Source organism: Mauremys mutica, chromosome 7 (assembly GCF_020497125.1).
Source record: "Mauremys mutica isolate MM-2020 ecotype Southern chromosome 7, ASM2049712v1, whole genome shotgun sequence".
NCBI lineage: Eukaryota > Metazoa > Chordata > Testudines > Geoemydidae > Mauremys > Mauremys mutica.
This window is the reverse complement of record NC_059078.1, coordinates 33,070,465-33,093,398: the sequence shown is the minus strand read 5'-3', so window position 1 is coordinate 33,093,398 and position 22,934 is coordinate 33,070,465. Positions and strand designations below refer to the sequence as shown.

The 22,934-nt window shown below is 49.0% G+C and overlaps 1 protein-coding gene across 6 annotated transcripts in view; it reads right to left on the bottom strand.

The window, feature by feature from the left end:
* The window catches only part of C7H11orf80 (chromosome 7 C11orf80 homolog), a 57,270-nt gene that overhangs the window by 25,635 nt on the left and 8,701 nt on the right, over positions 1-22,934 (bottom strand). For 2 of the 6 annotated variants that reach the window (XM_045023601.1, XM_045023603.1), the window contains exons 1-7: positions 16,693-16,731; positions 15,912-16,053; positions 15,773-15,826; positions 13,846-13,955; positions 12,527-12,610; positions 11,236-11,291; positions 10,048-10,119 (exon numbers count right to left, since the gene is read on the bottom strand). In XM_045023601.1, the coding sequence (XP_044879536.1) occupies positions 10,048-10,119; positions 11,236-11,291; positions 12,527-12,610; positions 13,846-13,955; positions 15,773-15,826; positions 15,912-16,053; positions 16,693-16,716 (542 nt within the window). In that variant the 5' untranslated portion in view covers positions 16,717-16,731. Of the gene's footprint in view, positions 1-10,047; positions 10,120-11,235; positions 11,292-12,526; positions 12,611-13,845; positions 13,956-15,772; positions 15,827-15,911; positions 16,054-16,692; positions 16,792-22,934 lie in introns of those variants that run through there. The other 4 variants (XM_045023600.1, XM_045023598.1, XM_045023599.1 and 1 more) reach the window with 3 other exon arrangements.

The window sequence follows — 22,934 nt, the reverse complement described above, 5'->3', positions numbered from 1 at the left end:
CACTATAAATTTGTAGAAGTGCTTCCCTTACAGGCTCACCCAGTCCCAAATCCAAGTTTCATCCCCCCACTGTGTATTAGATTATTAAAAGCTGTTTGCTGTTATTCACTGTTTCGGTCACGTCTTTCGTGTCAGAGGATTTTTTTGTGTATGGGGGGGGGAGGGGATTTATAATTGCACGGTATAGCCTACATTACCAGGGTACAGACTTGGGGGCATGATCAACTGCAGGGCACACACACACACACTGCAGTCAGTAGGCACCAGGGTCACTCTGTGTGGTGTATGCTGCCCCGGGTCATTCTGTGATGTGTATGCTTGTCCAGGGTCCTAGCGCCTGCCACCCCCTTAATGTTAAGGCACGCTGCCCTTACCATGCACTTCCACCGTAGCAACGAGCCTCTCCGCTGCCCAGAGCCCCAACAAGAGCCCTCATCCACGGACAGATACTCACCCTTCCCCCACACCCCTCACCCCTTCCTACGCCCAAACCCGCAGCCCACTGCCGTCATCCAAACCCCATCCAAAGAAGGCACCACTCGCCCCTTCCTGCAAACCCACCCCTTCCTGCAAACCCTCCCCTTCATGCACAACCACTTGCAACCGTCCCCCACCCCAGAGACCTATGTAGGAGCAGGAGGATGTCATTCCTCTATGGAACAAGCGGTCTGTACATCAGTGCACACCGTGCCCAGCACAGTATGCGTCCATGTTTCAACACCTGAACAGAAATGCAAAGTAAAACAAAGATTTATTAATAATGAGCGTAACAATTAATTTGCTTTAAAACATGATTTGGAAGTGGGGGAAACTTGGAGAACGGGTCATGTAACCGCAGATCGAAATCGACACATACAGACACAGGCCCAGGGTCAGTTTCTCTTGAAAGCAAGTGGAGAGTCATAGGTTACCCTGCTCTCCGAGGAAACTTGCTTTCAAAGCCTCCCGGATACACAGCGCTTCCCGCTGGGATATTCTCTCGGCACGGGTGTCTGGCTGAGCGTAAACTGCAGCCAGGCGATTTGCCTCAACCTCCCATCCGGACAAAAAGGTCTCGCCCTTGCTCTCACAGAGATTGTGTAGCACACAGCAAGCAGCAATAACTACGGGGATATTCTTTTCGCTGATGTCCGAGCGAGTCAGTAAGCTCCGCCATCTCCCCTTGAGACGTCCGAAAGCACACTCCACCACCATTCTGCACTTGCTCAGCCGGTAGTTGAAGAGTTCCTTCTCTCTGTCCAAGGCGCCTGTATAGGGCTTCATGAGCCAGGGCATTAGCGGGTAGGCTGGGTCCCCGAGGATCACTGTAGGCCTCTGCACATCCCCAACTGTTATTTTGTGGTCCGGGAAGAAAGTACCTGCCTGGAGGCGTTTAAACAGACCAGAGTTCCTGAACACACGCGCGTCATGAACCTTGCCCGCCCACCCAACGAAGATGTTGGTAAAACGTCCCCTATGGTCTACCAGTGCTTGCAGCACCATTGAAAAGTAGCCCTTTCGGTTAATGTACTCGCTGGCCTGGTGGGCTGGTGCCAGGATAGGGATGTGAGTCCCATCTATAGCCCCACCGCAGTTTGGGAATCCCATTGCGGCGAAGCCATCTATGATGTCCTGGACGTTTCCGAGAGTCACTACCTTTGAGAGAAGTTGCTCAACGATTGCGTGGGCTACTTCAATCACAGCAACCCCCACGGTAGATTTGCCCACGCCAAAGTGGTTCGCTACTGACCGGTAGCTGTCTGGCGTTGCAAGTTTCCAGAGGGCTATGGCCACTCGCTTCTGCACACTCAGGGCTGCTCGCATCCGGGTGTCCTGGCGCTTCAGGGCAGGGGACAGCAAGTCACAGAGTTCAAGGAAAGTGCCCTTACGCATCCTGAAGTTTCGCAGCCACTGTGATTCATCCCAGACCTGCAGCACTATGCGGTCCCACCAGTCCGTGCTTGTTTCCCGGGCCCAGAATCGCCGTTCCACACCATGAACTTGACCCATTGCCACCATGATCTCCACGGCGCGGCGTACCCTGCTTTGTGAGAGGTGTGCGCCACTCTGTGAATTCCTGTCCTCACCGCGCTGCCGGAGCCTCCTCGCCCGATTTCTCAGCAGCTGACTGTGGAAGAGGTGGACGATAAGGTGCGAGGAGTTGACAACGGCCATAAGTGCAGCGATGATCGCAGCGGGCTCCATGCTCGCAGTGCTGTGGCGTACGCGCTGTAACTGACAAGAGAAGGGCGCGAACAGATTTCCCGCCGGAGCTTTCAGGGAGGGAGGGCGTGATTGACGGTTCAATGACAACAGTTACCCAAAAGCACCCTCGACACATTTTTCCCCCAGGAGGCATTGGGAGCTCTACCCAGCATTCCAATGGGCAGCGGGGACTGCGGGAACTGTGGGATAGCTTCCCACAGTGCACCGCTTCCAAAGTCGACGCCAGCCCCGTTACTGTGGACTCAGAAATTCGAATTAGTGTATTTACTGTGGATACACAAATTCGACTTCATAAGGTCGAATCCACAAATTCGACTTAAGTAGATTCGAAATAGTCTTCTAGTGTAGACAAGGCCTGAGAGGCCTATGAGAACCAGTGTTGGTGGGGCCATGCTGGGGCTATCAGAACAAGAAGGGCCTGGTCCCATTTGATCTTTAGCAGTACTCTGTGCACTAGAGGGATAGGGGGGAAAGTGTAGTAAAGATGTCCTATGCATGGTAGCAAAAAGGCATCCATGATAGAACCTGGTCTGTGGCCTGAGAGGGAGCAGAGTTGGTGATACTTCCTGTTGTACCTAGTTGCAAATAGGTCTATCTGGGGAGTCCCCCAATGCCAGAAAACATGTCTCGCCACATCTGGGCGAAGGGACCACTTGTAGTAACTGGAAAAAGACCTGCTGAGGTGATCTGCCAGCTTGTTTTGTGCTCCTGGAAGGTAATAGGCCTCGAGGTTGATTGAGTGGGCCATGCAAAACTCCCCATAGCTGAGTCGCTTTTTGACAAGGAAGGGAAGAGCGAGCTCCTCCTTGCCTGTTGAGATAAAACATGGTTACAGCGTCGTCCGTGAGAACAAACAAGTTTCTGTCCAATATGTGGGGCAGGAAGGCCTGACATGCTAGGTGAATCACTCTGAGTTCCCTGACATTGATGTGAACTGAAAGTTCCTCTGGAGATCAAAGGCTTTGAGTTCTGAGGGGCCACAGGTGAGCTCCTCACCCTAGTGCTGACGCCTCTAAGACCAAACTGTCATTGACGATTGAGAGGTGTCAAGGCTGAATCCCCACTCTGTCACTTTGAGTACAGAAGGTGGGGGACCACAAGCATTTTAAAAATTGATACTTGACATTCCAGGCTTGTATTAAACTCCCAAGGTTACAGCTTTTCTCTGACCTTGGCTTGGTAAATGCTGCCGCCACCCAAATGCAAAAAACCCCTTTGGACTGAGGAAGGAGCTCTTGGAAATTTCTCCCTGTGGGGTATCCTCAAGCCCTTTCACACACACCCACACACCCCCTCCGGGGAAGAGCTGAGAAAGAAAACAAAGGAAATTAGCTGTTGCCACCAGCTAATCAAACAACATGCACAATTCTCTTAGGACACCAAAAATCCAATTCTGTTCTTAAAAAAGATAAATTTTATTAAAAACAAAAAGGAAGGAAATACATCTGGAACTTAGGCTTTTGCTAGATTTTAAAAGAGCAATTCCAAAAATTAAGCACCCAAATAGCTTTCTTGGGGGTAAGCTTAAAGGTTACAAGCAAACAAAAGCATCTAGAGTTAGCATGAATTTTTATACCTGGTTCAAGCCTTACGTTACATAGCATTCATACTTATAGCATTGCTGCTCTGTGTCTCCTTCTCCAGAGAGCAACAGACAAAAGGAAAGTTTTATTCCCAATTTTAAAAAGTTTTACCCAGGGCCATCCCTAGCTATTCTGGGGCCCTACGCCCCTTGACCCTTGAGGTGCATTATCAGGGATCTGATTGACTTGAAACATCCCTCTAGAAGGTAAGCTCTGGCCTGAGTAGAGTTGAACAGCACCCCAATGAACTCTGTCCTCTGTGCCAGAGTGAGGGTAGATTTCTCAATATTTATCAGAAGGCCTAAGGCCTTGAAGTCAACTGGACAAGTCAAATGTTGGACACTACCTGAGCACTTGTCCGACCCTGGACCAAATCTCGACCAGCCATTCATCTAGATAAGGGTAGATCTGCACCCCTAACTTCGTCAGGAAGGTTGCCACTACGGCCAAACATTTTGTGAACACCTGCGGAGCTGCAGACAGGCTGAAGGGGATGATTGTGAATAGATAGTGCGAGTGTTTCACTACATATCTGAGGAACCTTTTGTGTCCTTGGTATATTGAATTATGAAAATATAGCAGAACCTCAGAGTTACAAACAGCAAAGTTATGAACTGACCAGTCAACCACACACCTCATTTGGAACCAGAAGTATGCAATCAGGGAACAGCAGAGACAAAAAAAGCAAATACAGTATGTAACTGTGTTAAATGTAAACTACTAATAAAAAAAAAGGGAAAGCAGCATTTTTCTTCTGCATAGTAAAGTTTCAAAGCTGTATTAAGTCAATGTTCAGTTGTAAACTTTTGAAAGAACCATAACATTTTGTTAACAGTTATAAATACTTCAGACTTATGAACAACCTTCATTCCCAGGGTGTTCGTAACTCTGAGGTTCTACTGTAGGCATCTCTTAAATCAAGGGCAACGTACCAATCCCCAGGATCCAGGGAAGGGATAATTGATGCCAGGGTGACCATGTGGAACTTTATTCTCTTGAGATAGTTGTTGAGCTGTTGTTGATGCAGGTCTAAAATTCATCTGAGACCTCCCTTGGCTTTTAAGATAAGGAAATGGGAGTAGAACCCCTTTCCTCTTAAATTCTGTGGAACCTTTTCCACAGCTTCCACCTGAAGGAGAGATTGAACCTCCTGGGCCAGAAGTTCTTCCTGAGAGGGGTCCCTGAAGAGGGACAGGGAGGGAGGGTGGGAAGGAAGGGTAGAAATAAACTGGAGGGTTTATCCCACATTCACTGTGCTCAACACCCAACAGTCCGTGGTGATACAGGACCATGCGCTGAAGAAGTGGGAAAGACAGTTTGTAAACAAAGGAGAAACTGGGTCTGGCATCATGGGAACTGGTATGGTGTCCTCGAGCATACTGCCAAAACACCTGCCCAGAACCCCCTGGATGTCTGGGAGAGGCAGGCATTGATGTCAAGGTAGAAGGGGGTAGTGACTATATCTAACCCCTGCTTCTTTTCCTCTGAAGATCCTGATGGGCAGCCAGGGCAGAGTACTGGATGGCTGTTGTGGCCTGTAGTGCTTCCTTGACGGCACTGGTTTGTACAATCCAAGCAATTTAAGGAATACCCTGGAGTCTTTTAACACATGAAGCTTCGCATCAGTCTGTTCTGAAAAGAGCAAAGCTCCTTTAAAAGGTAGGTTCTGAAGGGTTTGCTGGACCTCCTGCAGGAGTCCTGAGGACTGCAGCCACGAACTTCTGCACATGGCCACTACCAAAGTCATGAACCTGGCTTCTGAGTCAGCCACATCCAAAGCAGCTTGCAACAAGATCCTCGCCACTGATTTTCCTTCATCCACCAGAGAAGAGAACTCTTACTTAGCCTCTTGAGGGAGCAAGTCTTTGAACTTCTGCATGGAGTCCCACATGTTAAAATCAAACCTGCCCAGCAGCACCTCCTGGTTTGCAATTTTGTGTTGTAACCCTGCAGCAGAATAAATTTTTCTACCAAATCCACTGATTTTGGGGTTGTACCCTGATGACTTTGTCTTTCTCTCTCATTGGCAGCAGATACCATGGGGATCTGGGGGTGGGGGGCAATGGGAATACAGGAACTCATAACCCTGGGCAGGAACAGGGTTCGGCCCTTTTATGTGGAGGGAAGGGATGTGAGGATCTGCCATAAGGTCTTCACAGGGTCCATAACGGCCTCATTGAGAGGCAAGGCTACTTTTGAAGGGCCCACAGCAGCTAAAATATCAAGTAGGCATAGGCAGCGAGTTATATGGGCCCGTGGTGCCTGTGCTCCACCAATATTCAGGAAGGTGGGCCCGGCTCCACCAACGTTTGGGCTTATATTTTCAGAGCTGTCCCCTCCAGCCCCGTGCTTTGTGGGGCCCGGTGCTTCAGGGGAACATGGGGTCCAGGGCAGCCTGGGGGATTAGCAGGGGGCCTGGTCCCAGTCCACCCCAGTCTGACCCACCCTGTCGGCTCCCGCCCCTGCTCCACCCCTTCCCCCAAGCTCTCACTCCTGCCCTGTCACTTTCCAGCTCCCCTCCCCTGAGTGATACCGGGAGCCAGCGGGGCAGGGCAGGCTGGGGCCAGGTTGCTCCCTGCTGCCGGCGCCAGGCTCCCCGCTAACCCCCCAGGCCGCCCTGGACCCTGCGTCCCCCTGATGCATGGGGCCCCCCAAAGCACTGGCCCAGGGCAGTTGCCCCGGTCCTTCCTATGGATGGGACGGCTCTGCTTGGACCCGTTCTGGGCACCACCACAAATTATATAAACCTGGCACCCATGCAAGTAGGCTATGTGAGGACACTTTCACTACCTCCACATGTATTCCCAGATTTAAGGCCACCCTCTTTAGCAACTTTTGATGAGCTTTATAGTCATCAGGGGGAGGGGGAGGTGACGCCCCCTCCTGAGACTGCCTCGTCAGGGAAGGAGGTGGAGGCCAGCACTGGCTGTGGAAGCTCTTCCTCCCTTTCTGCCTCTGTAGGATCCTGCTGTGCTGGGTCTTGTAGTACAAGACCGGGCTTAGTTCCAGAGTCCAGGATGGGTGCTGGCTGATGGGATGATGCCACCCCCCTTTCCAAGGCCCCTGAATAGGAGCCCTGGAAACTGGGGGAAAACCCCACATGTTCCAAAAGGGCCACAGGACTGGTGTAGGTTCCCAGTGACCTCCTGGTTATGCACTTGATGTTACTCCTCTGCTCATGTCCATGGACGGGTAGAAATACCTGGGGGAGTAGCGGGAACGATTCCTCGGACGGGAGGAGTTAGACTCCACCTCTGACTCAAATGACGACGAATCTTTGTCCGGTGACCATGGTGGTGCAGTTCCCATCAGTGGTAGAGACTGCTGTTGAGGTGGAGATGTCCATACCAAAGCAAGCATAGCCAGCTTCCCTTTTGATGGCACCCAAAGGCATGGACCCAAACAATGACCGGAACCAATGGCTTCCTTCCTGACTGCTGGCACTGATAACACCAACTCTTGTACTGCTAGTGATACTGGCACCAACAGTGAGAGAAGGTCTCTGGCAGCGGCCAACACCTCCAGCATGGTTGATACTGAGATAGCGTTGGTACCGCGCTGTGCTGCAGATGTAGATGGCTCATCTGGTACCAGACACAATGGTGCCTGCGTAGTGCTGGAATTAATGGTGCTGACTTCTGTGGTACCAAGACAGAAGAGTGCCCTGGTTAGGTTGCACTCTACTCTGATCCCCATGTCTGGCCATCTTTGGCAACGGGGATTGTTCCCTCTCGGCTGCCTGTTTCTTATGCCTTTTCCTAGGCACTGGGGATGGTGATCGAAGCTCGGACTCCAGTACGGTAGGAGGAGCACTCCTTACCTACACCGAGGCACTCAGTGCTGAGTCTGACTAGTCTGGCTCAGATGGAGGTCTCAGCGCTGCCTCCATGAACAAAAACTTCAGTTTGGCCTCCCGGTCCTTCTTTGTGTAAGGCTTAAAGTCTCTGCAGATCTGGCAACAGTCCCCAAAGTGAGCTTCTCCCAGGCACTTCAGGCTGCTTGAATGCATAGACTTTTTACAGGAGACGCAGGGCTTAAAGCCTGGGGGCAGAGGCATGTCACAACACCAGGGAACAGACAAAAACTCTGCTAAGGCACAAAGTTACAGAACTTCACTAAAACTGACTACAACTATGTACAGATACAAGAAGAGAAGACCACTGGGAGAGCTTGCCAAAGCAAGGATAGCAGTTCCAGCAACTGTCACGGGCAGTAAGAAGGAACTGAGGGGGAACGGGGTCAGCTGGGTGCTTTATACCAGTGCTATAAGTATGTGGCTGCAGAGGGTGCTGACGGGTACCACTGAGGGGGGGGGGAAAATTTCCAGCCACTTTGCTCGGGACACACGCATACCTTGAGTATAATGCACATGAGCAATCACTCAAAAAAATGACTAACATTCCTCTGTTCCCAGTGCTTTCGAACCCAGTACTTTTCCAGTGAGGTAACCTGGGCATCTATGAGGTTTTGTGCTTAGGGGATTAAAGCACCCAGCTCTCTAACTTCCAGCCAGGGCTCAGGCTCATGCCCTGTGGTGTTGCTGGTTTACTTGCTAATTTAACCCTCTCTTTGCCTAATTCTGCCCATGGTGGAAACTCATTGATTTTAAAGGCAAGAGGGGGCCCACTGAATAATCAAGGCTGATCCCCTGCATCCCATGGGCCATCACTTGCAGCAGAGCTATAGAGTATCATGTACAGAGATCTCCACTATGGATTTAAAGACTTCAAGTGTTGGAGAATTCACCACACAGCAAGGCCATCTATATGGTAACAGCAGCTCCCCTCCACTGTGCACCCAGACAGAGGCCAGTGGAAAAGAGCACAGCTTTGTTCCCTTTCTGGAGGCTTTGCTTCTCTCTAAGGTATAATTTATTATTATTATTTATTTATTATTATTAATTTGTATTACTATAGCACCTAGGAACCCCCATCAGGGGCGGTTCTAGGAATTGGGTCCCCCAAGCAGGGCGGCACACCGCAGGGGGCGCTCTGGCGGTCGCTGGTCCCGCGGCTCCGGTGGACCTCCTGCAGACGTGCCTGCGGAGGATCCGCTGGTCCCGTGGCTCCGGTGGACCTCCCGCAGGCACGCCTGCAGATGCTCCACCGAAGCTGCGGGACCAGTGGACCCTCCGCAGGCACGTCTGCAGGAGGACCACCGGAGCCGCGGGACCAGCGGACCGTCCGCAGGCATGTCTGCAGGAGGACCACCGGAGCCGCCTGCCACCCTCCCGCGGCACGCCGCCCCAAGCGCGCGCTTGGCGCGCTGGGGTCTGGAGCCGGCCCTGACCCCCATCATGGACCAGGACGGTGTTGTGCTAGGTGCTGTATAAATACACAAGAGAGATGGTCCATGCCCCAAAGAGTTCACAGTCTAAATCCAGAAGGAATAATACTTCTTGTGTGTCTGTATCTTCACATTAGAAATTCAGGTCTCATCTGAGGCAGCACTGTTTAGTGGTGAGGGCACTGAACTGAGACTCAGGACACCTGGAGTCTATTTCTAGCTCAGGCACTGCCTGCTGTATGACCATGGGCAAGTCCCTTCCCATCTCTGCCCTCTGCTTCTCCTCACATACTGTGAGCTCTATGTGCATGTGCATGACAGGGGCCCCAATCTCAGTCAGGATCTGTGCAGCACCCAGCATGATGGGGGTCTCCTACTCAGCTGGGACCTCTAAGTGCTACTGTAATAATAACTGTCTAACCTGTTTTTCCAGGAAGACTCTCTGGACAAAGGTAGAACTAGTAGGATGACGACACTAGAGATATGATCATTTACCCATTATTGATATTATGGCAGTACTGAGAGCCCCGAATCAAGATCGAGGCAGAGTCCAGCCAATAACTAGCATGTCAATCGACGTAACACAGCACTTGCACTAGTTGAAAGACTCAGAGGTTTGAAGGCCAGAAGGGATTGTTCTGATAGTGCTTCCTGCATGTCCTGGGTAATGGAAACCCACCCAGTGATTTATGCATCCAGCCCAGGTCTGGTGGCTGAGCTACAGCAGAGCTTTCAGAAAGATGTCCAGTCTTGATGAAGAATCCACTCTGTCCCTAGGTCAGTCCCAATGGTTAATTCCCCTCCCTGTTAAAAATGTGCATTAATTTCTAATCTGAATTTATCCAGCTTCAGCTTCCAGCCATAGGAACATGTTCTGCCTTTGTCTGTGAGGTCTGCTATCAGAAATCCTCTCCCCAGGCTGTGACCAAGTCATCTCTTAGCTTATATAGGCTGTGACCAAGTCATCTCTTACCTTATATAGTGTCTCTGGTCAGTAAGGAGCTTTATTCCATTCAGTACACATGTACTCTCTCTCTTCTCTCCACTAGAGAGCAGAAATTAACAAGACAGGACTTCAACCCAGTAAGCATCACTTTTAAGTATCACCAAACCATTTTTAAATAAGGCAACTCACTCAGCTCCTCTGATCCTTATCTTAGAAAGGAGACAAAGATGAGACAATTATAATGGCTGGTCTAGAAAAGGGAGAACAGGAGCTTCTGTTCTCTCTTTCTCCTGATGCGGGACAAGGGGACATTTGGTGAGATTGAAAGGTGGGAGATTCAAAACCAATAAAAGGAAATCCTTTTTCACACAACATGTGATCAGCCTATGGGATTTACTGCCATGGGGTGGTGCTGAGGTTAAGAACTGAGCACAAATCAAACAGGGATTAGATACTTATAATAATATCAAGAATATACCAAGTATGCATTGTAAGCGAGAAAGAATGCCTGCTTGCATTACAAAACTGTGGTTTTTCCAGATCCTTAGTCCATGGGGACCCCATTCATGGTGCATTCATGCAGGTGAGACACATATGCACCATGAGCGGGATACACATGGACAAAGACCTGAAGAAGGACAATAATTTTGGCAGGGATACTTATACCTCCTCACTCAGGGCTTAAGCCAATCGTTAACTATTAGAGATCAGGGTGAGACTAGGCCTAGCTTATACTTAAAATGTAGGTCAACATAGCTACATCACCTAGCTACTATTGCTCTGGGAGGTGATGTTCCTATAGCAATGGAAAAAACCCTTCCATTGGTGTAGACTTTGTCTACACTACGGGGCTATGCCAGCATAGCTACAGTGATGTAGTTATACCATTATAGTCCCTGTTGTGTAGACATGGCCCAGCTGTTTGGGGGCAGATTGTCCCACATGTGCTTACTCTGGAGTTCTTCCATCTTCCTCCAAACATTGCCTTACTTGTCCTGCCCACATGCAGTCGCTATAGATAGATTTTCCTCGGAAGCATTGGGTGTTGGGCACTGTTAGAGCTAAGATAGTAGGCTAGATGGACCTAACGTCTGATCCAGTCTGGCAATGCCTATGTTCCTACGAGTGCTGGCCTGTGTGAAGTACCCAGGTTGCCCCATCTCGTAAATACACGACCACCTGTCACACGGGCATTCCAATCACTCGCTTACTCACCAGTATGTCTCCGCAGACACAGCGCCATTCACATTCACACAGTAATGGAATCTGATCTGCAAATCAACAAGGTATTAGGAGAGTCAGGACGTCATGCTGGGCACTGCACAGATCCCAGCCGAGACTGGGACCCCCTCTGGGCTGGCCGCTGCGCAGACTGCAACTGAGATCAGGGCCCCCATTGTGCTGGGCACCACACAGACCCTGCCTGAGATTAGGACCCCTGTTGTGCTGCCCACTGCTCTGCCCACTCACTTACTGACATGCTAAACACAGGGTGCTCCCTTACTGTGTGGGCTTCAGCAATATGAGTTACCTACACAGGGGAGCAAAAGCATTCCTTAGGCATCCTTGCTGCCCTGAGTGGGCATGTGAAACCCTGCATGTCTTAGACCAGCCCCAAGCAGGGCCAGGCAACCTATCGCATATCCCCCACTTCCCGTCGCCTTCTCACAGCCAGGCCTTGTGGAGAGGTTTATGAATCTGCTACAGCCTTTTGGCACTAGAAACTGGATCCTTCAGCTCAAGGAGCCGTGGTTCAGTTCCTGCTTGCAAATCACAAAGCACAATATTTAATTCCTGCTGCTGCCAGCCCATCTAGGGAAGGGCAAGAGATCTGTGTTTGAGGGAAGGAAAACCCAGGTCAGGGCTGGTGCCAGTCACAAAAACTGGTGTAGACACCTGTGCAAAAGAGAGGAGTCTAGCGCAGAGACCCAGTGGATAAACTGGGGTACTGTTGTCTGGGAAAAGGTAACACCATGGAAGGGGATAATGATGGGCTACAATACAAGAGCTTGTAGGAGGATTCATCCCGACAGAGTAATGAACAACAATTAAACCAGCTGAAATGACAAAGCCAAAGGGGTGTTGCCCAATAGATAGGCACTGGGGCAAGTTCTGTGGGAGTAATTGTGTGGGAGCTGATGGAGCTGTGCCAGGGAATGTAAATTGGCCCAGGGATTACATATATGCTGCAAGAAGTAATTAAAACAGGTCCTGATTGTTGGGTGGGGAAAAGGGAGCTTTAAACCCCAGGTGAGCTACCTGTGCTCTGGGGCTGTGCAACCCAGCCCCCGGAAGTTAAGAGTAACCCCAGGGCTGCTCTGCTTCCTGGAATACCCATTGTACAATGTGGTCCAGTCACATCCTCACTACCCCGGGGGGTTGGGCTGAAGGTGAGCCCTCATGCCAGTCAGGGGAGCCCTTTGCTCAGAGGGGACTTTCAGGGGAATATTTCCCCCCAGGGCAGCACAAAGGGGCCTTAGTGTCATTACAAACCAGGTGGCATTACCTTTGGGTGCACCATGCTGATCTTGTGTATGAACTGTTTTACTGCCAGACAGTCCATCATCAGAACTCCAGGCCTTTCGTGGAGCTGAGAATGAAATAAAGAAGCTGCTTTTCCATGCCCTAAAATACAGCTGTAGCTTTGACTGCTGCTTGCAAGGTCGCTGCAAAACCGCTAGGGACAGAAACGAGGGCACCTCATGGGAGAACAGAAATAAGAGGGACGTCATCATTGGCGGGCAAAATAAATTTCCTAACTAATAATAGGGCTCAATTTTTCCTGTGTCTAAGCTCTATGGAACCAGGCCGGCACTGAGTCAGGGAACCATAATCAGCTTCTTGATCCAGAGCCAGCCCAGCCCCAGCATCAGTTAGAGCCACCAAGAGACAGATAGATCTAACATGCCAGTGGCGTGTCTGCATAATGCCACTCAGATCCATGGTGTCTCTAGCCTGCCCTCAATGCCAGGGTTGGCTGGCATGGTGATGGCTTGGTTTATGCTGACAGAGTTATGGCCAGAATCTGTCCACCTAAATGGCATAAAGAGGCTGGACCAGGAACTAGAATCTGGCCCTTAGTCTTGAATCTGGTGTCTTCAAGAGCAGCCGAGGCTGTGCTAGAAAGAGTCACGTACATGTGGGTCAGTGCTCTCAGATATGTGCCTGAAGTCGGGTACTCATGGCCTGATTTGTGTGCACCCACAACTCCCACCAATGACAGCAGGGGCTGCAAGCGCCGAATGCCACAAGAAATCAGTCCGCTCTATTTATATTTAGGTACCTAAATAAATGGCCTAGATTCCAGAACAGCTGCACTCCGGCGCCTTGTGACTTTGGAGAGGCTGGTTTTGGGGTGTATTGTGGGGGTCCCAGTCCCCATCCTAGCTCCATTGTCACACACAGTCATCAGCCTGAGATTACCTCTGCTAGAAAGTGAATATTTGCTTCAGGAAAGATGTTATTTGTACTATGGTAACACTTTGAGGGCCCAACTGAGATTGGCGGCTCATTACTCCGGGCCCTGAAGATAATCTCAACTGAGATTGTTGGGGTCTGTGTGGTACCCAGCCCAATGGGGACCTCGAACTTGGTTGAGGTCTGTAGGTGTTACCTTAATACAAATACTTGGCTCGTCTTTAATCTCTGGGGGCCCAATCCTGCAGAGGGTGGCATGCTATCAACTTCCACTAGAGTCAAGCCAAGGGTATTTGGCATCTCCCAGGAGGCGCTCAGCATCTGGCAAGGTCAGGCCTCAAGTTGGGTGCCACGTGATACTTGGAAGTGACTTTGAGAAGTATGACCAAGTGAGCAGGAAAGTCAAACCTCAAAGGCCAGCTGAAGTGCGGTAGAATCCAGGGGTTCGTGGCTACATCCACCTGCTGTCCAAGGCCTGGTCCAAGGCACAGAGAGCTCAGCCAGCATCCCATCCATTTCTGCACAAGGGAGAGATTCTGGGTCACATGTGCCAGAACAAACTAGTTCAATCTGAAGCTTCATGCTACTGAAACCAATTAAAAGCACTGGCTCCCATAGAGGCAGAGTGGTGCTTTAGTGAGTAGGGCACGAGCCAAGACTCCTGGGTTCTATTCCCAGCTGTTACTGTCTTCCTGTGTGACCTTGGGCAAGTCCTTGCCCCTCTCAGTGCTTCTGTTTCCCTTCACACCCTGTGTCTGTTCAGCCTATGAGCTCTTTGGGACAGGGCCTGTCTCTCACTAGGTGTCTGTGCAGCACCCAGCCCAATGGAGCCCCAGTGTACTGGGAGTGCCACAGACACACAGAGACAGATAGTCCTTGCCTGGAAAAGCTTGCAAGCTAACTTGACACATGGTGGGTGGGGACACAGAGAGGGGAACAGACTTGCCCAGGGACACACCGCAGGTTGGTAACAGAACCTAGGTGTCCTGATGCCCAATCTTGTGCCCTATGAACACCGAGATCTCACTGCAAATAAATTGGGAATAGAGACGCTTTAGCTTCTGGGCACAAGCCAACCTCTAAAGCAGGGTTTCTCAACCCATGGGTCACGACACAAAATTGAGTCACCAGAACGCATCAAAGAGTTGTGGGACTAGCTGGGCTCAGTTCCTCAAGCTGGGCATTGTGACCTGATGCACAGGATCATCACGCCACTCAGGTTGGCCCAGCCACTCCTCCGTCATGATGATGGGGGGGCCAGCTGGCCGAGCCAAATTTAAGAGAGTTGTGCTGCGATCCCAGGTGCCAGATTGCAATGCCATTCACACAAATTTGGGCGGTCAGATGGGGGGCCAGGTCAAACATGAGCAGCGCTGTGACCCTGGAGGTTACAAAGCCCAGAGGAGGAAGCCAAGTCCAGCCAACCCTGTGCGTCAGAAGCTGGGAGGGAATGGCTGATGTCCTGTTCTCTGGTAAGCACCAGCCCCACTATGAACTCCCACCCTGCATTCGAGCTACACCCCAGCTTTCTTACTCCCTGTTCTGCCCCTCAACCCAGACCCTCTGATCTACCTCTCCTGCACAGCAGGGCAAATCCTCATCTGTCATATCACTCATTCTGGACCCCAGCCCCCCAGATCTTCCCCCAATACACCCCCAGCCCTTCTGTCACCAAATTCCCTATTCCTTTACCCTTGCATTCTATGCCCAGGCTCCCCAAAAATCCCAACTTCTTCCTCACTACACCCTTAGGCTTCCCCATTTCACCTCCAGGCCCCCAAATTCCCCATACCCTCTTTCCCTCATGGGCTGCAGTGAGGCAGTATTTGTTTGGGGGGGGTGTCTCAGCTCACTGCCCCTCCTGCCCAGTTGCCAGGGCGGAGGGTCATGACAGGCCACAAAGTTTTACAAATGGGTCCTGAGCAGTTGAGAACCAGTGTTCTAGGTGATTAAACTTTCCCTGTGGACGGGTGACTCCATAACAGACCATTTTGTGGTTCCTCACACCACACCCTGAAGCATGTGGTAGGGGGCCACAGAGACATAAAACCAAAAGAACCTTGGTCTGATCCAATCTGGCAGTCCCATTGTCCCTTCTGTAATGCTCCCATTGAGTGTGAAAAGCCATGATTTCACCAGCAAGGAAGGGGTTAATGCCCACTGAGGGCTCTTGATTTAGCCAAACAAGATCCAATGGCTGGGAGTTGCAGTCAGCAGAACTCAGAGTACAAAGGAGGAACATATTTTAACAGGGAGGAGGATCAGCCACTAGAACAGCTTCCCCAGGATCCGCCAAGGGTCTATGGAAACAGATTTGAAGGTTTGGTTTTTTTACCTTTCCAGAACTGCTCATTGAGGATTTTAGAGCAAAAATTCCCTGCTGCAGCAACTGTAGGAAGAAAATACAAGGCAGGTGTTAAACCCAAAGGAACAACACAGACAGCAGAATCCTCATTATGTTTCACTCTACTCACTAGTGGTCGTGCACCGGAGTTGGCTTGTGCCATGCGTAGAATCACTGAGATTAAAGGAAACCAGCACTATCCCTTCCGGGGCTAATCCTTTCAGCGGCCTTTCTTCCTCATTCTTAAGGCAAATTATGAGATATTCTAAAATCTGAAATGGTAGGAACTGTGAGAAAGTGATTGGCCCCTCTGGGAAAGTACAAGAGCAGGAACCGACCCCGGAGAAGTGCAGCTCATCTCTGAAAAGCGGCAAAGCCAAAACGCCCAAAGAGATGCCAGAGTCAGAGCTGCTGAACATAGGGACATAGGGCTAGCAGATGTGGTGTATTGAAAACCCTGTTAAAATTGTGACCTATCACTTTTAGGGGCGTTCCTGGTCTTGCTTCCAGACAAGGGACTCTGTAGGAAAGCATACGATCTGGGCCTAGTGCAGACTGAGTCAGTTCTGATACAAGCAAGACTGCAGCAAGATGGGGTGAGCTGTGCCTCTCTGTATTAGGCTGCAGCCTGCTTTGTCTGTCCCTGCATTTGGGATCATGTCTGTTATCATTCTGAACTCTAAGAAATAGAATAGTGTGATGCAATGTTCCAGCAACAGTATTTATGGTTGTGACTAACTTCCCTGTGTGTATGCCAGAAACATAACAGTAGGGAGCTCCTGGGTTACTGAGTCCAGTCCCCTGCTATTGCAGGCAACTCTGTCCCAGAATCCATGTTAGATCTGAGTGATTGGCCCACTCCTTCTGTTAGAAGGCTGTTCCAGACCCTCATTCCTCTGCCGGTTAGAAACCTTCTTCTCTTTTACAGCCGACATTGATTCCTGGCCAGTTTATCTCCATTTGTTCTTGTGCTAATGCTGTCCTTGAGCTTCAGCAGCTCTTCTCCCTCCCTGCAATGTATTCAGAGAGAGAGAGAGCAATCAGATCCCCTCTCAGCCTTTGTTTTGCCAGGCTAGACACAACCAACTCTTACGTTTCTGCTTGTAAGACAGGCTCTTCGTTCCTCTGATCCATGCAGAGTTGAGTGACCATTACTATTTGTCTTACGAGCATCTCCAGGCCCCAGCGGAGAGCAGAGCCCAGTTGTGCTAGGTACTGTACAAACACACACTAAGGTCCTGCATCCACACAAAAGTTGCCCTGCTTTAACTTTCTTGGTCTGGTTAAAGCATTACAGCCTGCCTAGTTTGGATGCAGCCAGCCAGGCTAAATGTGTTTATATCAGTATAGCTCACAAGGGGAATAAGCTATAATAAGATAAAGCACCTTTATCCCAATATAACTGCATTGCAGTAGGGGCTGTCCTAGTATAACTATACTAGTAAAAAAGCCCATCCCTGACCAAAATAATTATATTGATACAATAAACATATGCGTGGAGCAGGTCTACAGGCCAAGCCGCCAAGAGCTCAGTCTAAACAGACACAGGGTGGGAGGGGAAATAGGGACAATAAGAGGGGAATGAACTTGCCCAGGGTCAGTGACAGAGCTGGGAATAGAACCAAGGAGTCCTGACTCCTAGCCTTCCCCTATGACCACTAGATCCTACTCCCTTCCCAGAACTGATTAGAACCCAGGAGTCCGACTCCCAGCTTCCCCTGCTCTACCCCACTAGACCCCACTCCCCGCCCAGAGCCTGGCCTAGAAGCCAGGAGTCCTGGTTGCCAGTCTCTCTGTGTCCTAGCCAGAGGGCCATGCTGCCTCCTGCTATTGACTTTCAACACCTTATTCCTTCACAAACATCTCCTGTTCCCCTTTGATGCTAGCGCCACATGTAGGGTTGTAAACCCCTTGGGGCAGGGACTGAGCCATGCACCGCCTGTGGCGTTACAGACCAATGCTGCATGCCCATAAACTGTAGATGGACTGGAAAATCAGTCACACACCAATCCACACAGGGCTGGGAAAGGGAGAAAGTCCTTATTAACAAACAAAAGTTCTCCGTCACACAATAGGCAGCTGGGGGGAAAAAATACAGGCCAAGCTTATTGGGTAGAAGTCTCCTCTCTTCCCCTACCCCCCACCCCAGACTCTGCTGCTGCATAATCCCTTGCAGCAGGATGGAAAGTGGATTAAGATCTCTCATGGCAGGTCCCCCTCTGCCAGTGTCACAAACAATCTCCCTCTTCGGGAAGATGCCACAGCCAGCAGGAGGTTGCAAAACACCCACCTTGATTCGACTAGATCTGCCGTATTAACCCCTTGGCAACTGGCTCAGCATGGAAGGGCCAGTTCTTGAGCCTTTAAACATGGAAGGATGTAGGGTTTGAGTTGTGGGGGGCTACGCAGGGTTTCAGAGCTGAACGCCTGGAGTTTGGGGAGCTGTGGTGCAAGGAAGGAGTCCATCTCAGCTGGGTTGACACTATGGCAGAGTTCATGTGATCATGGTAGTCTCAGTAACTATAATAACCTTCCTCTGATCCACCTCATCAGGAAGAGCCGGTGCTGCCTATCCTTGGTTCAAGCTCTGCTGGTTACCTGTATGAGGCCACAGTTTCATAACCTCCTCTCCCCCACTGGGCCTCTCTTTCCCTTCCAACAACCTCTTAGATTTCCAATCCCGGGACAACATTCCTACTGAGGTCAATGGAGCCAGAGAAAGGAATGTGGACAGGTGTGAATCCTTGCAGAGAGGTGGGGAAGCAGCTTTACAACCACTGACCTGTTGACATCTTCTAATCTAGGGCTTACTTAGGGAGAAGGGCTGGGAACTCAGAAAGGGATCTCCCCCTGCTCAGAAAGGCGGAAGACTGACAGCACCTGTTTCCTTGGCTCTCATTAGAGACCTCAGGATGGGCATGTAATAAACTGTGGCCACGTGCATATAGACACCACAGTGATCAGACCCAGATGCTCAGTCACAAAAGCAGAGGCTCCCTGGAACTAGCTCAGCCGGCTCTGAGCAGTTGCTCAGTTGCTGCTTGAGGCATGAGCGCACACACACACGCTGAGCCAGTGCAACGTACATGCATCCCCAGGCTGATGGCACACAGATTTGTAGACCCTAGGAGAGAGAACACAGCACTAGCAGCCTATTGCTACAGACCTCCTCATTATAGTATCTCAACCATTAACGGAACTGATCTTCCCCCACCCTTGGGAGGCAGGAAGATATCCTCTCCATTTTACAGAGGAGGAAGCAAGGCACAAAGGTCGCATATGGCATCCACAGCTAAGCCAAGAACTGAATCCAGACCTAAGCCAGCGTGCTATTTACTGAACACTTTTCCTAGCTGCAGAGGCAACCCCTCTGCTATATGCATGCAACTCTGTATGACACTGCACAGCAGTACCTCATAGGTTGCAGGTACTTGCTAAAGCCCTCGATAGTCCATGAAAGAGCATCATTCCTACCTCTCCACTTGCAAAGGTTCATGCAGTATGAACACGCATGCACATGTGCACACACAGCTATTAATGCAGGAAACTTACACCTCACTTTTATGATTCTGCATTTCTGAGGCTCATAACTTACAAGAGCACCAGGGAAAGAAAACTACAGGCTCTTTATTTCAGGAAAGAAGCATGGACCAGTGGCTCAGGCACAGGCCTAAGACTTAGGACACCAGGGTTATATCAGAAGGGGTACATCAGAAGCAGGAAGCTTGCTAATCAACCAGTGGGGCCATTGGACGATTGAGATGCTAAAGGAGCACTCAAGGACGATAAGGCCATTGTGGAGAAACTAAATGAATTATTTGCATCGGTCTTCATGGCTGAGGTGAGGGAGATTCCCAAACCTGAGCCATTCTTTTTAGATGACAAATCTGAGTAACTATCCCAGATTGAGGTGTCATTAGAGGAGGTTTGGAACAAATTGATAAACTAAACAGTAATACTTCATTAGAATCAAATGGTATTCACCCAAGAGTTCTGAAGGAACTCCAATGTGAAACTGTAGAACTATTAATAGTAGTCTGTAACCTATCATTTAAATCAGCTTCTGTACCAAATGACTGGAGGATAGCTAATGTGAGGCCAATTTTTAAAAAGGCTCCAGAGGTGATCCTGGTAATTACAGGCCAGTAAGCCTGACTTCAGTATCAGGAAAACTGGTTGAAACTATAGTAAAGAACAAAACTGTCAGACACATAGATGAACATAATTTGTTGGGGAAGAGTCAACATTTGTAAAGGGAAATCATGCCTCACCAATCTACTAGAATTCTTTGAGGGGATCAGCAAGCATGTGGACAAGGGGGTTCCAGTGGATATAGTGTACTTAGATTTTCAGAAAGCCTTTGACAAGGTTCCTCACAAAAGGCTCTTAAGCAAAGTAACCTGTCATGATAAAAGGAAAGGTCCTCTCATGAATTGGTAACTGGTTAAAGATAGGAAACAAAGGATAGGAATAAATAGTCAGTTTTCAGAATGGAGAGCGGTAAATAGTGGTGTCCCCTAAGGGTCTGTACTGGGACCAGTCCTATTCAACATATTCATAAATTATCTGGAAAAAGGAATAAACACTGAGGTGGCAAAATTTGCAGATGATTCAAAACTACTCAAGATAGTTAAGTCCCAGGCAGACTGCGAAGAGCTATAAAAAGATCTCTCAAAACTGGGTGACTGGGCAACAAAATGGCAGATGAAATTCAATGTTGATAAATGCAAAATAATTCACATTGGAAAACATAATCCCAACTATACATATAAAACGATGGGGTCTAAATTAGCTGTTAGCACTCAAGAAAGAGATCTTGGAGTCACTGTGGATAGTTCTCTGAAAACATCCACTCAATGTGCAGCGGCAGTCAAAAAAGTGAACAGAATGTTTGGAATCCTTAAGAAAGGGATACATAATAAGACAGAAAATATCATATTTATTCTATATAAGTCCATGGTATGCCCATATCTTGAATACTGTGTGCAGATGTGGTTGCCCCATCTCAAAAAAGATATATTGGAATTGGAAAAGGTTCAGAAAAGGGCAACAAAAATTATTAGGGGTATGGAATGACTTCCGTATGAGGAGAGATTAATAATACTGGGACTTTTCAGCTTGGAAAAGAGATGACTGAAGGGGGATATGATTGAAGTCTATACAATCATGACTGTGAAGAAAGTAAATAAGGAAGTGTTATTTACTCCATCACATAACACAAGAACTAGGGGTCACCAAATGAAATAATAGGCAGCAAGTTTAAAACAAACAAAAGGAAGTATTTCTTCACACAATACCGTCAGTCTGTGGAACTCTTTGCCAGAGGATGTTGTGAATGCCAACATTATAACAGGGTTCAAAAAATAACTAGATAAGTTCATGGAGGGGGTCCATCAATGGCTATTAGCCAGGAAAGGCAGGGATGGTGTTCCTAACTTCTGTTTGCCAGAAGATGGGAATGGGCAACAGGGGATGGATCACTTGATGATTACCTGTTCTGTTCATTCCCTCTGGGGCACCTAGCATTGGCCATTGTTGGAAGACAGGATACTGGGCTAGATGGATCATTGGTCTGACCCAGTATGGTCGTTCTTATGTTACCCCAGCTCTGCCACTGACCACGGCCAAGTTCACACTTGATGCTTGTTTCCTCTCCTATCTGTTGTCCTTCTAGACTGTAAACTCTTTGGAGATAAGGACTCTCTCTCTCATTAAATGGCTATACAATGCCTAGCCCAGTGGCATCCTGATCTCAGCTGGGACGTCTAAGAGCTACTGTCACGTTAATAATAATAAACTGGGGAGTTTTCTATGTCCCTTGTTGTTTTGCAAAGCTGTTGTAGAGGAGGTCCTCCAGAATGGAGGACTGTGCTGGTGCATCAGCCTTAGGATGAGCATTATGGTCTGTTCAGGCCTCTGTAATGTTTGTTTTACTAATGATCTTGGATGCCTCAATGTTTGACATGCTGAGCTTAAGACACCTGATTTTTCAAAAAGCCCTGAGCACTTCTCTAGATGGCTAAGGTAGTTCTACGGCTCCATCACCGGAATATCTGAACACATCGCCCTCTCTACTGCATTTATCTGCACATCCCCCCTGGGAGGCAGGGCAGGGCTAGTATGGTATCTCCTTTGCACAGATGGGTGACTACAGCTCAGTGAGACTAAGTAACTCGCCTAAGATCACACAGGAAGTCTGTAGCAAAGCAGGTAACTAACACAAAGCCATTGTCCCTTTTGGACTGGCCACCTGCCCTCTGAAAACCTGTTTAATCTGTCTCAAATTGGGCACCCTAAAAATCACTAAACTCTGTTGAAAATCTCAGCCTGTATTCTCATCTCGCACAGCCTTGTTGCAGCTCTCTGGTCCCAGTCTGTTATTTCCCCTGCAGGCCCAACTAAATACTCCAAGGTCTATACATTATTTTTAATTTCAAAAGCACTTCTAGTTCTCTCTATCTGGGCTGAAGCTGGGAATAAATCATGTTTTCCTATCAAAAGTCACATCACTGTCTGATCCCTGAGACCACAACAGGGCTCTGTCAACATGATCAAAACTGTAAGCATTGCAGTCCCAAAATCTTGTTTGTTGCTGCTCTTCTCACTAGGATCCTAAAATCACACTCTGGTCTCTACACAGATCATATCTACTTAGGGATAACTTCTGTGGAATGAGCTACAAAGTCCACTAGGGACTTACTGATTTTATATGGAAAGAGTTCACGAGAGTGATGGGTAGCAGGATCAACTCATGTTGGAGTTCCCAACTTTACCCTCAATTACTTTTGAAATATTGCTTCACCAGAAGGGAGTGGGTGGCATGCACTAACTGAGATCAATGCCAAGTGGGCAAGATCAGAGCCATAGTTTGAGCCTCAGGTATATGGAAAAAATATAAGAATCAGAGATTTTTGATACCACATGATTTTTATAGAGGGAATTTATGTCAGTAACCCCTCATTCACATGACCCCAAATTGGGACTACTAACCAAATCCCAGGCACTCATGAGGCACAGAAAATTTCAAGACAATCCAAATAAGCATGTGGATTTTAAAGCACTTAGAAAAGTTGTCTGTTAAAAACAAAACAACAAAACAAAAAAGCAGCCAGTGAGTGTATAATGCCCAGCCTGGCCAGGCCAAAGGAGACTG